Source organism: Momordica charantia (genome assembly GCF_013281855.1).
Source record: "Momordica charantia cultivar OHB3-1 chromosome 9 unlocalized genomic scaffold, Mcharantia_2.0 BLBB01000009.1, whole genome shotgun sequence".
NCBI classification, from domain to species: domain Eukaryota; kingdom Viridiplantae; phylum Streptophyta; class Magnoliopsida; order Cucurbitales; family Cucurbitaceae; genus Momordica; species Momordica charantia.
In genome coordinates this window covers 26,528,999-26,545,560 of record NW_028275167.1, presented here as the reverse complement: position 1 = coordinate 26,545,560, position 16,562 = coordinate 26,528,999, and the positions used below count along the sequence as shown (strand labels likewise).

The following is a 16,562-nucleotide window of genomic DNA, read 5'->3' as shown; positions in this document are numbered from 1 at the left end:
TGATGTGCCCATTATAATATTGGGTCTCAAGTCCATGCCCTTGCAACATTATTTTCTATCTAATTCATATTAATAATTCACACATTAAGCTCAATCAAATTACTTCAAAATACAATTTTAGTCTCCGTAATGTTTTATTTTCTTTCAATTTAATCTTTATCTTTATAGTTTTAAAAGTTTTGATTACGTCTCAATAGTCTTTTAAAAAAAAATAAAGCTGAATAGTCTTGTTAAATATCTCGAAATGTTCTTTGACATCACTAAAAGTTAACGGTTAAACAATTTATAATGATATGACATGTTTTCTTTAGATAAACAACACATTTTCTTTCGACATGACAAGAGGTCCAAAAAAACATGCATCATATCTAGAGTATTAACCAAACACAAAAACAAATTTGAAAGTTTTAAAATCATTTCACCAAATTAAGACAACTAGAACAAGCCCTTGTGGCATCTCTTTCTTTTAATTTAGTTATTTAGTTTTCTTTATATATATATATATATATATATATATATATATATATATATATATATATTTGTGTTCGACCAGCTTACGCACACCTCGACTAATCCCACGACTATCTGATCTTACAATATTTGTTGTCGAGAATTATTAATTCTTAAAATAGGTGGTTATTATAGGATTTGAACTTGTTTCCTCTTAATTAACTCTAACCTCTTTGGATCAATGGATCACCTATAATGGTCTAATTTAGTTCTTTCGTAAAAAAAAAAAAAAAAACCCGACTAAACAAACATTAACCTGACATTATTAATAATAAATAAATGCAAAAGAAGATTCCGGAGGCAGCCAAACTGAGAAAGAAATCATTGAGTGGGTCTCAAGAAGTTGAAAGCAAAAGAAAAGCATTTAATTTATCCAGCTGTCATTTTGAATGGCTGTCCCTATCTGGAAAAGTGACCGTTGGAAGCTTCAACGTTAAGCTGACCGTTGGATGGGAATTGGAGGATATTTATACACCACACCTTACTTTTTTTTCTCTTCAGGCACAGAATCTGAAGCCTTCAAGAATAAGCCAACTTCCTTCTTCCCCTTTTCTCTCTGTATTTATATAAATCTCACACAAATTCTTCCTTCCATTCAACTCAAACATGGGTTTGGTGGTGGTGATCTCTCTGCCATTGATTCTCTTCTGCCTCCTACTCGGTTTCGGGTGTTACTTTATCGGCAGAGCAAAAGGGAGACAAGACATACGCACCAATGCCCAGGTGTTCGGGGTGCCCACGCCGCCTCCCGGAAGCGCTGCTGCTCATTCTCCGCCCCCGCCGCCTCTTTTCAAGCTTGATAATTCTGCCAACGTTTGATTAGTAATCAGATCAAAGTTCAACTCTTCACTGTACTGCAATTGTGTAAATTCTGTACTATCAGTTAAACTTCCATACTCTATGAATCATGTTTCAGTTTTTGTGTGTCCTACAAGTTTTTGTGCATTCAATCAAATGAACTCACCTTGGAAGTACCTCCTTGATTATTGCTCAACTCTTCTGCAGCTGCCGTGCTTGACACTGGAATGTTCGCTTAAAGGGAACCCCATAATATATATGACATCTATATAGATGCACTAGAAAACGTACTCAGAAAACGGTTGCGGAGTTTCATAATTAGAATAATGTTATACAATGAAGAAAGAATAGTTTTGATCTGTTCTTTTCATACTCCTACCAGAGGTAGCTAAGTATTACAATGCATATCCACACCGCAGACCGAAAAACGACAGTCATGTTATACGAATCATGTATCTCTTACGAGATGTAGAGCTTCGTAGTTTATTCCAGGAGGAGATTGGGGTGGAACGGCGGATTTGTGCCGCCACTGATCAGTTTCTGTGTGCAGGGCCTTCCTTGCAGTTGCTTGGTACGTTTTGCTTCTGCCTATCGCCGTCCTAGATGGAAGAGATTGAGAGGCAACGGCTCTGCTCAAGTTACTGCTAGTGATGGATGATAGGAATTTCTCCTTTGAATGAGTTTCAGAAGCTGATGCAATAATAGATTCGAAGACACCACTCTCCCTTAATCCCTGTATAATCACCTGAACCAAAGAAAGGGGAGAATTTTCAATATGAATGTATCAAGGACAACGGGTTCACGAGAATAGTTCCCAGAATTGGCAACCGCGACAAAGTTATTTAACATTTTGTACCATACAGATTCTGACTGGGGTATTGGGATGTCATATTACTAATGCAACAAATTCTTTGTCTTATTATTCTTCTTCTTTTTCTGTTAAGGAATAATTTCATTAAAGAAAGAAACAGGTATGTAAACAGGAGAAAAAGGGTAAGCTACCAGAAGGAAGGAAGGGGGGAAATGCTGAAATAACAGGAAATTTCACTACAAAGACCCAATGCCTCGAGATTCAAAATCTCTTTGAACAATCGATAAAAGTGATTTCCCGAGTGAACTTTGCAACTGAACTATTTAAATGAGCAAACTCCCTCTTCAACTCTTTATAATTTGTCACTACAGACGTCAAATAAAATTCTTACCATAGGAGCATAGATTCGAGTTAAAATGCCCTTTCTCAACAATTTGATTCTTAGGTTTTCATCACCCCACACAACGTGTTCTCGGTACCTAGTAAAGAGAAATAAATCACATCCAAATCATTGACAATAAAAAAATTGTCTACACTAAGAGAATACCAATTCATCATTTCCTCCTGGGTTGCAGTAGAAGCAATAATGAATGCCTGCAATACATATCATTGCTTAGAAATTAAAAAGTGATGAGATGAGGTCATAAAGTAAAGCATAAAACAAATTCTAAATTCTGGATGACAACTTACATAAAGAAAAAATTATTCATGGTGCCCCCCCCCCCCCCCCCCAAAAAAAAAATCCTCCTGCAAATGGTTCAACCGAAGCTCAAATTTCATTCTACCTACGTGTCAATTACTAACATCTAGATAATGTGGCAAACCCAGTTCTCTGAATGAAAGAGTAGTTTTTACCAGCAATCAACACCGACTTCTTTAATATATAATGCAGCATATGTAAGCAGTAATTAATGCAAATATCTATTCACCCACATCAAATTATAGGATTGGTTCAAACTGCTCTGCGATTGTTGCATAAGCCTGTTCTTCGAAGCATTTTGTGTGGACAGCAGCTTATATGCTTATGAAAGAAAAACAAGATCAGGAGACACTAAACTCACAGTTCTATCAAATTCCAACATAAAGCATCTTTTCACGTCATCTTGGGTAGGTTTGCAGCCACAGCGATCACGTCTAGAGGTCAAGTCAGAAAACTTTGCATATGTGTAGTGTAATACAGCAGCTTCTTCCAATTTAATCTCACTGGCAGATATTTACACGAATACAGTTGGTGCTGCAAAATTAGCTATCCTGAAACTACAACTTCAAAAAAAAACTTCTTACTTTGGGGTTTTCATGTAATTATGCCATCTGTGTGCACCATTTGGTCGAAGATGATCTTGAATTCGAGCAGCTGATTTCCCATTTCCATAAGTCAAAAAGTAATTTGGATTACCACGAGCTGATTCTTTATACATGCCAAAATATGTATCCTTGGGTAGGTGGTCAAAATTTTTCTTGAACATTGACACCTGGGTACATAAAAAGAGTTGTCTCAAAATAGTAGGTGCATCTTCAAGAACAAGCATCATCTTATTCTTAGCACACGTTTCATCATAATAATATAAAAACAAAATATAAAACTCATCACAAGTAAAATGCTTCCTCCTTAACATGAGATATCTATGGTAGTGATAAATTGATGAGAAATATGACACCGAAATGGAAAACTAATGGACATCATTTCCTGTTTAACAGATGGAATCACAACCACCTCAATCCCACTCATCCATATCAACATGAAAATCAGATCCATTCTCCATTTCCCCTCTTCTGCTTCTGCTTCATTACTCATTCAACTACTCCAACAGCTCAAGATGTTTCCTAGCAATAATAGAATGCTGGGAGGGCAAAGAGACCAATGAATTATTTTGAACTTTTTAACTGAACGTTTTTTTTGGGTTCAGAACTTAGGAATATAGAACGCCCCAAGATATAGAGCTCTCAAATATTCAAATGCTGTAAAATAATATGAGCTTCTAATGATTAAAATATCTCTGAACTGTAAGCACAGTATTTTCTTCCTTTTTTATTTTTAACCAAAAACAACTTTTCATTGATATATGAAAATGAGAAAAAGTTCAATGATACAAACTGATGGAAGGGTGACAGAAAATGAAAAAGAAAAGGAATATGAAAGAGAACAAAATAGATGCTCAATAATGAGTACAGACAAAATAAGAACAATAACAACCAAAGACCGTCATAACTGATCAAAAAGCTTCAAAGAGGAGTCTTGTAACAGAAGCGAAGCCTAAGCCTTTCGAAAATCGGAACTTCAACGCCAAAGGAGTTGAAAATCTAATTGGTCGAAGAGAGAGCCGAAGGCGGAGAATCTTCTGAATCAGACATCAAATCTTGCAAATTCTTCAATCCCGTTAACTAATCTTTAATAATCTGAATTCTCCTTACGACGTAAGAAACATAAAGATGAACTTTTCTTCACAGATTCTAGCTAACGACTCATGTTGAGAGGTGACAAAATCATCCAACATTGCGAAGCTTTAAACTTGGCCATGTTGAAGCAATCAATAGCCGATCTTCTTTTTCTTCAAAAATCCTTTGGTTTCTTTCCGACCACAATTTCGAGATTAGCGCTTTTAGACCATTAACCCACAGGAGGGTTGATTTAAGAGATAACTTTAAGCCAAAAAGCAGCTGGATAGACATTCTTGAAGCCTTCCAAATCAAAAACCCATGAGATGTTGAAAATATTAAGGAAAAAATTCCAGCAGGCAGCCGCTAATGGACAAAAGAGGAAGATGTGACTCTGATTTTCACTATGAACAGTCCATAGGACACACATAAAAGGGCTGTAAAGCCATATTAGTAATGGCACCTCCGTAACTTCTTATTCATCAAGAATCAAATTGAATTTCCTCATAGCTTTAGTCACTCTTCCACATCTGTCAGAGGGCCATCTTGTTACATTAAAATCTTCTCCAATGCTCCAAAGGTTGTCCAGGGGAAGGAAAAACTTATGGACTGAGTTACGAAATATAGCAGGTTTTAAAGTACGGTATTTTCAGAAACAACTCCATTAACTTTCATAGTTTTTCTTTATTCATGAAAACCAATTTCATTGAGGAGAATGAAAGAATAAAAGTATGGCCATGCATATTGAATGGCCGATGGCAACGGAAAGGGAAATAAAGGTTATACAGAAGATAATTATAAGCACCCCAAATATCAGCAATAAAAACCAAATTTTACTAACTATAATAGTTGCATGCAGATTTTATATTTCGATGTTTTTAGACCACTATGCAAATGCATATGCACAAGTCATAGTGGATAAGAAATCAAAATTTACAGCTAATCAGCTGAAATAACTAAAAAAATTAAAATGGAAAGTGAAAGAAACTACCTCAGTAAAAGGTTCCTTTATATCATCTCTCTCAACACTGCTTTCCTACACAACACCAACATTGATATTATATTGCAGCACACAACAATATCAAAACATAAAAGAAAAAGCACGTCGACAAGTTGAAGTGCTTTACAATTTGAAACCAAATTACAGAACAAAAAGATATAATGAACACGTACATAGTTAGGAAAAATAACCATATCAACATTTCCTGGCACGTCAAGCAGCAACTGCCTCAAGGAGTACTCCTGAGCACCGACTGGATGTACCAACTCATCAGTATCAAGATGAATTATCCAATCCATTCCAGCATCCTGATATTTTAAAAAGGAGAGAGAAGAAACTAAACAGCCAAGTTAATAGTGATACAATTGGGAATAATTAATAAGTAGCAATAGAGTAATGGCCATGAGAAGAACACTTTCCATACCCTTGCCATAATAATAGCCATCTCCATATTGAGAGATTGCTTCACAAATAGTTCATAATTGCAAGGTTTGTAAAAGAAACCAGAAAGCCATGTTTCATTCCAGATCCGACTGAGGATAGCCAAAAGAAACCAGACATTCACATTGAAGAAAAGAAAAGTTAAAAGATAATAAGATATAAAACGTTGATAACATTAGTCTTAAATAAATATAATAATCATGTATCCCTCTTGAAAAATAGCCCCTCCACGTGCCTATCCCTAAATTGGTGGTAATTAAGCAGATATTTTGGAGGAGCTGGATCACCAGTTTACCCACTGCCTGCCCTTATAGGTATAATTGCTGGTGTAAGCTTCTATTCCTAATATTTCTATTAACAACTTTCCTAGGAGAACTAAGGCAATTTGCACTGACCATTGTCTGGCTGCAGATTTAAGAAGGCTTCCATTCTCTGTCTAATGTAGCCTTTGCTATTTCTGGGAAAGTTTGGTTGAAAAGGAATAACATACATTTTAAAGGTGTCTCGGTTTATGAACACACTTAAGATTAAGCAAAGTTTGTGTCTTCTAGTTGGAGCACCCTTTCTAAAACTTCTATAATTATGATTTCTTATTGACAAATGCTGATTGGAGTGTTTTTGGTAACTCGTACGTTTCAACTTCCCTTTTCTTTTGCACTTATCATCAAGCTTTGTGCTTATTGTGTCTGTATGTGTGTCTATATCTGTGATAATGATTTACAACAAATATTGTATCAGAAGCAGGTAATAAAGCAACAGACCAAAAACTTCAATACTCTTAAAAAATTGCATGAACTTATGTTCCACTAAATACAAGTGTATGCAAATCAGTGTAATCTGGTTCTTACTTTCTTTAATTAATACCATCATCGAACCAACAATGAAGTTGAGGAAAAATTGGAAATTGACTAAAAGTCAGTGTTTTTTACATAAAAAAACTAAATCAAATGTCAACAAGTTAACCAGACTGATCAAAACAAACTTAAATTACTCGGCTAGATTGGTCTCATCAATCTTTTCATGTTTCAGTTTTCGTTGACACCATTTCCAGAGAAAATGATCGTGAACCAATAGCATATCTTAAAACAGCTAGGCTATAGAGCTTCCGGTCAGACAATATGATATTTTTTAAAGAAACTTAATAGAAGAAATAAGCACTTCCTCACTTCCACTAAATGAAAATTGATTCTTCTTTTTCTTTTTTCTTTTTTTTTTAAACAAAAAAAGAAAGAAAGAAAAAGCAGAAATTTACACCTTTGTGCCTGCTGGTCCTCTAACTCTTTTGTTCTGAAAATCAACTTCACTCCCTGAAAAGCAATGCTAAACTTATGCTTAACAAGTTCGCAGACAATGAAAAACTCAAACACAATAAAGGTCAGCTTCAACTAGGAGAGGGAATAAGGGGGAGAGAGAGGATTCAGCTTGGAGGGTAATTGAACTCACAGGAATTGACTCCAAAACTCTAGTCACATCGGGAGATGCAGCTTTTCCCTCCACAAAAAGTAGAAAGGTTGCAACCCCAATGACCTTGTGATAGAACATCCAGGGTAAAATTTGCTCTAATCCTGCTGACGTACTTGTTGTAATGCATATCTACACATTGAAGGGAAAAAGGGGAGCACAACAACAAGAAGAAGCTTATGAACTCGTTTCAACTAAATTCAGCATCAGGGTCAAAATTCCCATAAAAAAAAAATATATATTTGAGTTCTCAGATAAAATGCATTATCGTTCAACATCAGCCATCAGAAATCAAAGGACAAACAGGACAACCACCTTCTTAACCATTTCCCCAATTCTCAGCTCCACACATTAATTCATTCCCAATACAGCCTATAAATCAACTTCAGAACACCAATTAAAAGCGAAATTTGAAGAAAAGGGAAGAAACCTTAGGCTTCAAATTCGATCCGGGATCGAACTTCCAGTCCTGGTAGTAGGGGAACGAAGGCGAGACACTCCGGCCGAGATTGAGACAGCCAGAAGCAGAAGGCGGGGAATGGCGGGAAATCGGGGAGAGTGGGGAGGCGTCCATGCCGGGGAACTGGTATGAACCGGGGGGAGACCAGCGAGTGGCGGGATCGGTGAGTCCACCGCGCCATTGGAGGACGAAAGCCAAGGCTGCGAGAGTGAGAGGGAGGAAGGTTAGAAGAAGAAGAAGTCTGGAAGTAGAGGATGAGGAAGAGGTCTGCGTATGGCGAATTGAGGTCTGCATCTGCTGGTAGTTCGGCATCGGCATGATGGCCGGCGAGAAACGGATATGCCTTCCGATTTCCGATTGTGTCTCTCCGATGGCCGGGAAAGGAACATAAATTTATGATTTGATAACAGTTTTATGTGCTACTATAATTTAGGTTAAAAGACTACTTTGGTATTCATAATTTCAACTTATTTTGGCCATAATTTTATTTTTTTTATTTTCGTTCTACTCGTACTTGGCCATAATTTTATTTTTAATCCCATTTTTAGTAGTGACTCCAACAAATGCAACACTCTTTGTTTTTTGGTTGTTAGTTCGAATCTGTTGTTCCAATATGTTCTACTTAAAAAAACACTCATATATTTTTTAAAAATAATCATTTTTTATATTAAATATTTTCTTTATATATATAATTTGTGTTAAAATTTTGTGAATAGTAACTTTTATAAGTATAGTGACTAATATTTTGAAGGTAAATTACTAATATTTTGAAGGTAAATTACTAAAATTTAAAGTGCATATATCAAATTCAACCCTTTTTGAAAGTTTAAGAATTAAAATGAATAAAAATTGAAAGTATATAATTGAAATATATTGAAAATTAGGTCAAATATAAATTAGGTAACCTAATCCTTAAAATTTTTTTCTTTTTCAATTTAGTCCCTTATATCATAACTTTTTTTAATTATTATTTCTTTGTTTGTGAATGTTAAAATTAGATGATGAGTAGGGTACCTAAAAAATATATCCAACATTTTAGATATAAGAAAAACAAAGACACGTTTGTTTAGCTCGATCATATTTTTGCAGTATATTATATTTTGGTTAAATTATCAAACAATTTATTATTAATCTATAATATTATTTAAATCTAACGTATCATTAGTTATGCTATACAATTGTTATCCTAAACATAACTCAACGAGTTGAAGTACCTATATATATGATTAAAATATGGTGAGTTCCAATCTTCGATCCATACATGTTGTACTAAAAAATGTTATGGTATATAATCGCACCATGACCATCAAGTTAAGCAATTATCCTTAGTTTAAATAACCATGCCTTTTGTTGTAACTCCATTAGTTGCAAATTTTATTATATATATATATATAAAAGGAGTTATTATTTATTTTTATTTTTAGTAAGCTATTACAACTATATCCTTATAAAAACGGTTGTTTATTATTATTATTAATATTTTTTAAACAATAAAAACAGTTGTTTACGACTTTGAGAAAATGCAAACAATATTGGTATATAATTCATCATTGACATTTGGCAACATTAATTTATATAGACACGGTTAAAAAGCAACATAAATTACAAATTACAAATTAACAGTGTTCTACAGTCGTAAATGAAAACATAGCTCGACAAGTTAAAAAACATGTGTATCCAATTACGAGATCGAGGGTTCGAATCTCCACCTCACATGTTGTACTAAAAAAAATAATATGAAGTCAAATATATATCAATAAAAAACATGGCATCTAAATTATTATCGAACCCAAACGACATGGTATAACACATCCTATATAGCATACTTTAGATTAAAAAACTTAAGAACATGTCATTAGTAACTTTATTTATGACCATGGGACATAAATCCACATAAAATAGCATGTTGATTAACGAATAAAGTATTTGTAGAATGACATTATTAGCAAGGGAAACAACACAACTAATCAACGACATAATATATATATATATATATATATATATATGTATGTATATTTTTGGGAAATGAGGAACAAGATAATAAATTTAGTGTATTAGAATCTATAACCATACTTCTTAATTACATATGAGTTTATATGGAATATTAAATAAGTCTATAATATAACTATACGTTCGGATTCAAGCCTCCGACTTTTTGGTCAAGAAGATATACACCTTGACTATCTGAGCCACGCTTGAATTGGATATAATATAATTATATTAACATGTGACTTACATTTTATACTGAAATATTATAATTTCTAACCACGTAATCTCAAATTTAACGACGTTGATAATATTAAAAAAAACAAAGATTAAATCGACTTAATATGTGAATATAGCTCGGTAGTATCTTGTTGATTTCTTAGAAGTTGGAAGTTGAATTCCTCATTCCACATTTGTTGGGTAAAAAAAAAAAAAACTAACTTAATATTCACTTCTTAGACTAAAAAAAAAACATGAAAAAGAAGAAAATGAGACTAAATTAAAATGCATGATTTCAAAGGATCAATCCTACTCTATACTACTTCACTAAAAATCTTTAAATCTTCAACTTTAAACCTAAATATTATTATGTAGAATGGATAATCTTATACTAGAACTCATTTAACAAATAAATATATTAGCAAATAGCAAATTTATTACACTCTGGATATAAAAAGGACAATATTCAAAACAAATGCAAATCAAATTAAGAACCATCAAGGAATTTTATCCCTTTCAAAAAATAATAATAATAATAAGGAAATTTTATACAAATAAAATAAAATAAAATGATATTTTTTTTTTAAAAAAAATGGAGAATCCAAAATTGGGCCAATATTGGTCGAGCCCGATTCAAATTCATGGTAGACTCCACGCCGAGTCTCAATTCTGAAATTTCAATCTGTTTGTGGAAAAAAATTTGTCGCCCATCGGAGTGGAGCTAGGGCTTTAAAATTTCCAAATTTCTTCTTCACGTCACGCATTCGAATTCTAAGCCCTAAACCAAAACCTAGACGGATTGGGATTTGGGAATCGCAATTCAGTTCGTCTTCTTCCTCTCGTGACTGACTGCGCAGTCGATGCTCTGTTCTGTGGTGCTGGTCGGCGAGGGCCATAGAGAGGGTTCCATTCTCAACCGCTCTCTCTCTTCAACCACTGCTCAGTTTCTTCTCCTTTCATGTCTTCAGTCGGTGGTTTGCTTTTATCTGCTCCTCATCCTTCAGGGTCTTCTAAAACCCTAGGCTTTCATTCCGGTTCCTCCCCTATATGCCTGCTCCCCTTTCTCCTTCTCTATAGTCAAAACCACCCTTGTTTTAATCTCAGGCTCTTTGGCTTCCAATTCCAATCCAATTCGAGATATGAGCGATTCTAAGGTAAGATTTTGTTTTTCCCCCCACCTTCCTTTGGGAAGCTGTATTGAGTGAAGATTGTTTTTTTTTTTTTACATTTTTTTTCCGTGTTCTGCTGTTATTTTTCTCAATTTACTATTTTGATTCCACGACGCTTAAATAACCAGGGGCAAAATCTTTGAAGTGGGTTTTAATATTTTCATTGTTTGTTATTGGGATGCTCTGCGTTTGTGTGTGTTTGCGAACTCTGGACTTATATTTTCTCTTTTGTCAGGTTTTCATATTTGGGTCTTTCACTGAAGACGAAACCAGTTCATGGATTCAATCTCAGTCGTGTGTGAATCATGGAAAGCTGGCTGATAATGTAAATGTGCAATTTGGTTCTTTGAATTTTACGGACGGAAAATCATTGGGCAGTTCTGTTGACGGTGAACTGAAAGAACCTTCTGGTTCCTCAACAGAATCCATACATTTGGAGTCCCTTGATTTAGCTAAGAATGATACTGAACTGGAAACTACCCCAAGAAAGAAAAGTTTTTCTCCCCAGGTATCAGGAGTGCCAAGAGAGAATGGAAATAATTACAATCCTGATAAAATCTCTTCTTGTACTAATGGGGTGACAGAAACGAAAATAGACCACACTGACCTTCCGTCCTTATGTATATCAAAGGGTCAGAATAATTCTTTAAATCAATTTTCGAGATTGGTAGCAGAAGATAGCAAGCAAAATGGTAGTATTGACGATTTGAAAGAAACTGTTCTGAAAGAAAATTTCAGAAGTGCATCCAATGATTCTGTTACATCCTCCACTAAGCTACTACCTCGAGGTTTAATAAACTCAGGGAATCTATGCTTTCTGAACTCGACTCTGCAGGCTCTTTTATCCTGTCCTCCTTTTGTTGCTCTCTTGAGAAATTTAAGGAATCGTGAAATCCCCAAGGTTATTTTCCTTCCTATTATATTCTGTCTTTGTTACCGTGATATAAATACAAAGCAAATAGATTTGGAGTCATTCATGGTGAATTTATGACTTGATGACTTTTATTTTCTAGGCTGGTTATTCTACGTTAACTGCATTTGTGGAGTTTGTATCCGCCTTTGAAGTACCTAGTTCAAGTGTATTGAATAAGGATGTGGCTGCTCGTGACGTTGGGAAGCCTTTTAGCCCTCTTATGTTTGACGGCGTTCTTAAGAATTTTACTCCAGATCTACCCAGCGGTATCGTGGGCCGTCCAAGGTTTGTGGATGCATATACCTTTTCTTTTCAATGCCTTACTCATCCTTGGTTGTGGTTTAATTTATTGAATGTAGCCATTGATACAGTGGTGCCTTTTATTTTTCACAACCGGCCATGATAGATGTAATATTATTGAAAAGTGAAAAAACCTGTAGACTTGAACTGCAGAGTAGGATCAATGTCGGAGGACTAGGAATCCAATAGCTATCCTTCATAAAACCTTTATTTGATGTGTATTACCTACTGATACTTCATTCTTGTTATCTCAACCCAATTGAGAAGCATTGCTGGAAGTTATGAAGTTATGATAATCTCGTGAATCATTTTGGTGACTTGTTCCACATCAGGTTCATGTTAAGGTTCCAAATTGTTGTTGATATATGGACAATTTGATATTGATATTATTTATTGTTGAGACTTTTTATGGATAATTTAAAATTAATTTGTATTTTGAAACTCTGAACTCACTTAATTCCTTGAATATGTTTGCATTTCTTTTCTGACTGTATTTTTGACACTGTTTAAGGGTTTATCAATTTTTATTTTTTTATTTGGTGAATTATGGTTGAAGTCCAAGCTCCCAAAACAGAGAAACCGCACAAGAATTTTGAGTATGAAAAGGAGAAAAAGAGATAAAAAATGAAAACAAATTTGTAAATGGGTTATAGCATTCTGTTAAACTTATTCATACTTTGTCATAAATATAAGAAAAGAGAGTTTTGAAAATAGTTGCTTACTTAGTATCATTAAACATATTCATACTTATCTTCTTTTTGTTCAGCCTTTTTAACGATTTCACAGAGATTTAAATTTCTACTTGAGGGAAGTATTTATTGTAAGCTCATGAAAAAAGGAGATTTCCACTGACAGACATGATGTCTATTGTATATCAGAAGTTTCTAGAAACATTATCACCCCTAAAATATTCTTTATGCTTGAATGAATATTAAATCCCTGTCATTATGCTCATCCAGGCAGGAAGACGCACAAGAATTCTTAAGTTTTGTCATGGATCGGATGCATGCTGAATTACTGAAGCTTGATGGAATGTCTTCAAGTAACAATGGGGGTAAATCGTTTGTAGTTGCTTCTGCCGAAGATGATGAATGGGAGACAGTTGGGCGGAAGAACAAAACTGCAGTTATGAGAACACAGAGTTTTGTTCCTTCAGAGTTAAGCGAAATCTTTGGGGGTCAACTGACAAGCATGGTGAAGGCAAAAGGTAGTATATGCTTTACCATACACATGGCACGGGCACAAAAGTTATGGATTGGTTTTGTTTTTAATGTGACTGGATGATTGTTGGTAGTTTTCATTTATAATCTAGCTCATATCTTTTGGGATTATTCTGCTACTTGGTATTTGATTACTTATGTTTGGAATTTTGGCAACTAGTTGACTTGCAAATTGCTGTTTGGCTGTGGTGCTCTCTGTATGTTAAGTATGATTTTTGTGTGCAATCTTGTCTTTTAGTTAACTTATTATATTGTCTAAGCCCATCATAAATATGAAATTTGCCATTATTTTTTTTCGGACAATTTACTTGCTATTGTTTGGTTGTGCATTTATTATTTTCCGTTCACTTGGCTCCTTGTTTTGTTGTTGGTGGTGGTGGTTCAATACAGTGTTTTTATATAGTCATTGGTGCAATCATATGGAAAATATTTATGGAGCGGAATAAATTGAAGGAGTTTTTAGGATGAAGAAGAGGATGTGGGCGAGCTGGGGAGGCTTAATGCTAAGCGAGGTGGTTTATTTTTTGGTTTTCAATGACTTGAATGTACCCATATATACTTTATTTTCCTTCAACTAGTTGGGTTTAGGGGTGTTTATCTAGTTTCCCTCTCCCTCTGTTGTGCGTACTTTTCCATCTAATGGATTTCTTATCCAGCACATTTTAAGAAAAAAGACATCAACACCAAGTCTATTATGAAAGACTAAAGTAAATATTTAACAGTAATATTCGCAAAATTATATCTATGGTCAGAATGGGATTCATTTTGCAGCTTCCACTGTGGTCATCAGTTGACATCAATTTGTGTAATATCTCTTTTGTACTGTACATCTTTAACAGAACCAATTTTTTTTAGCATAACTAAATTGCAAAAAGATTGGTACACGCTCCCATACAAATACATACAAATGTATTAATATTTTTGATTGTGTGTTTGCTCACCGACATCCTTTTTAATGTGATTGAGATGATTTATTTTTTAGCTGCAGTATCTTTGATCTGATTGATTTATTGTTGTCTAGATATCTGCTTACTTTTTCTTGGTTTCATCACCTCTAATCCAGTTTTTGTTGTGGGATTGATCAGGAAATAAACCTTCTGCTACTGTTCAACCATTTCTTTTGCTACACCTTGATATTTACCCTGATGCTGTTCACACTATTGAGGATGCTCTACGTTTGTTTTCTGCACCAGAAACTCTTGAAGGGTACCGACCATCAGCTGCTGGGAAGGTATACTCTCTCTTGCACAGATCTACAGAAACCAGTTTCTTTATTCTGCCGCATGCATGTTTTTCCATGCACTTGCATTCTTTTTTTTTTGCCGATTGCGTTTATGACTCTGGATAAACAGGGTTCTAGTATATTGCTTCTGCAGAAAGACTTACATTTGACTCCATTCTATTCTATTACTTCTTAGATCAAAAGGGCTCCAAATTGGAAATTGAGTATTGATTTAGTTAATACAAACGAATCCCTTTTATTTGCATAGTTTTGGAAACTTGTCATGCAACGATGTATTGGATTGGCATTCATCTGTATTGATAATAATCTAATGAGTGTTCTCGTAAATTTACTGTAGAGCTGTAAGGTTTTTACTGGATCACTTAAATTTATTATTTGTTTATTGAAGGTAATACATATAATGTAGTAAAAGAAAGTGACTGATTTAAGATGGTGGCAAACTGAGGGTTATAGAAGTCTATTATTCTCTTTATGGACGCCTTTTCAGGTGAAACGTTAATGTTCCATTTTAAAAATAAGCAAATATTTGGAGAGCAATGTAATTTCTCCAAGAACAACAAGACTGAAATTGCATTCTGTCCAAATTCCGATTGGTGCAAATTGATTATTGCTGCAGGCACTTCACTTCGCATATTTTGTAGTTTCGAATATTTCTAAAATTGAGATATATTTTCTCCAGGCTGGTGTGGTGACTGCTAGAAAATCTGTGAAGATACAGAAGCAGTCTAAGATAATGATATTACATCTGAAGCGTTTTGGTTATGGAAGCCAAGGAAGTACCAAGTTGAATAAGCCTGTGTATTTCCCACTCGAGTTGGTTTTGAACCGCGATCTTCTCGTCTCATCATCCACAGAGGTACCTATTTTTCATGCTCTCTTACATTATTACAGTCTTTTAATACCAACAGTTATGGTTCAAGTAAGAACTTTTGCTAATTGTTTCTCTCTTGGTTGTAATTCTTTCAGGGTAGGAAATATGAACTTGTGGCCACCATAACCCATCACGGGAGAGAGTCCTCAAAGGGGCATTACACTGCCGATGCTCGATATCCTAACAACCAATGGCTACGATTTGACGATGCATCTGTGACTGCCATCGGGGCGAATAACGTGTTACATGACAGGGCCTATGTTCTCTTCTACAAACGAGTTTAGGGTAATATATCGACTTGAAAAAGTTCTTCTGATGGTGGTGAGGCTTTTGAGTTATTAATGTATGTGATGTGATACTGCCCAAGTGAGGATTTTACTGTTTTTTCACTCACAATCTATTCTTTGTATGGTCTGGTTCTTTAGTTATATTTTTAATGCCAAGTTTTCACTTAAAATTTTGAAGCTTTGTAATTATTTGTTTGGTTATCACTTCCTTCAATCAGCAATTATATATATATACACATAAAAAAAAGTGATTATAGAAAGGAAAAATGAGGCATGGTGATATTGGTTGGATGGATGAATTTTAATCTTTAAAAGATTAACAATCTACTTTATTTAATAAACATACGTCCTAATGGTCGATTTACTAATTGAGTTATTCTTTGGCCCATGAATGATTTTCATGTTCTATTTTATTTTCTCATTCATTACTACTGAGATATTTTTTACAGATGCAACCAATTTAAATCGATTGAAGTTTTATTTCTGGACTTTAAACT

The 16,562-nt window shown here is 34.5% G+C and overlaps 3 protein-coding genes across 3 annotated transcripts; 2 read left to right on the top strand and 1 right to left on the bottom strand.

The window, feature by feature from the left end:
* The first annotated feature begins 789 nt into the window (after positions 1-789).
* On the top strand, positions 790-2,227 carry LOC111010108 (uncharacterized). Its single transcript, XM_022283430.2, has one exon. It carries the CDS (start codon positions 1,117-1,119, stop codon positions 1,327-1,329), a length of 213 nt encoding a protein of 70 aa, XP_022139122.1. The 5' UTR covers positions 790-1,116; the 3' UTR covers positions 1,330-2,227.
* Positions 1,597-8,279, bottom strand: LOC111010107 (glycosyltransferase-like KOBITO 1). Its single transcript, XM_022283429.2, has 11 exons — positions 7,828-8,279; positions 7,380-7,529; positions 7,191-7,243; positions 5,920-6,028; positions 5,669-5,803; positions 5,487-5,531; positions 3,404-3,591; positions 3,181-3,322; positions 2,667-2,713; positions 2,511-2,598; positions 1,597-2,053 (listed from the first exon to the last, which is right to left on the bottom strand). Exons 1-11 carry the CDS (start codon positions 8,173-8,175, stop codon positions 1,757-1,759), a joined length of 1,602 nt encoding a protein of 533 aa, XP_022139121.1. The 5' UTR covers positions 8,176-8,279; the 3' UTR covers positions 1,597-1,756.
* A 2,466-nt stretch (positions 8,280-10,745) lies between these two features.
* On the top strand, positions 10,746-16,251 carry UBP24 (ubiquitin-specific protease 24). Its single transcript, XM_022283397.2, has 7 exons — positions 10,746-11,216; positions 11,467-12,132; positions 12,245-12,429; positions 13,404-13,651; positions 14,750-14,895; positions 15,587-15,763; positions 15,874-16,251. Exons 1-7 carry the CDS (start codon positions 11,202-11,204, stop codon positions 16,060-16,062), a joined length of 1,626 nt encoding a protein of 541 aa, XP_022139089.1. The 5' UTR covers positions 10,746-11,201; the 3' UTR covers positions 16,063-16,251.
* The last annotated feature ends 311 nt before the right edge of the window (positions 16,252-16,562 follow it).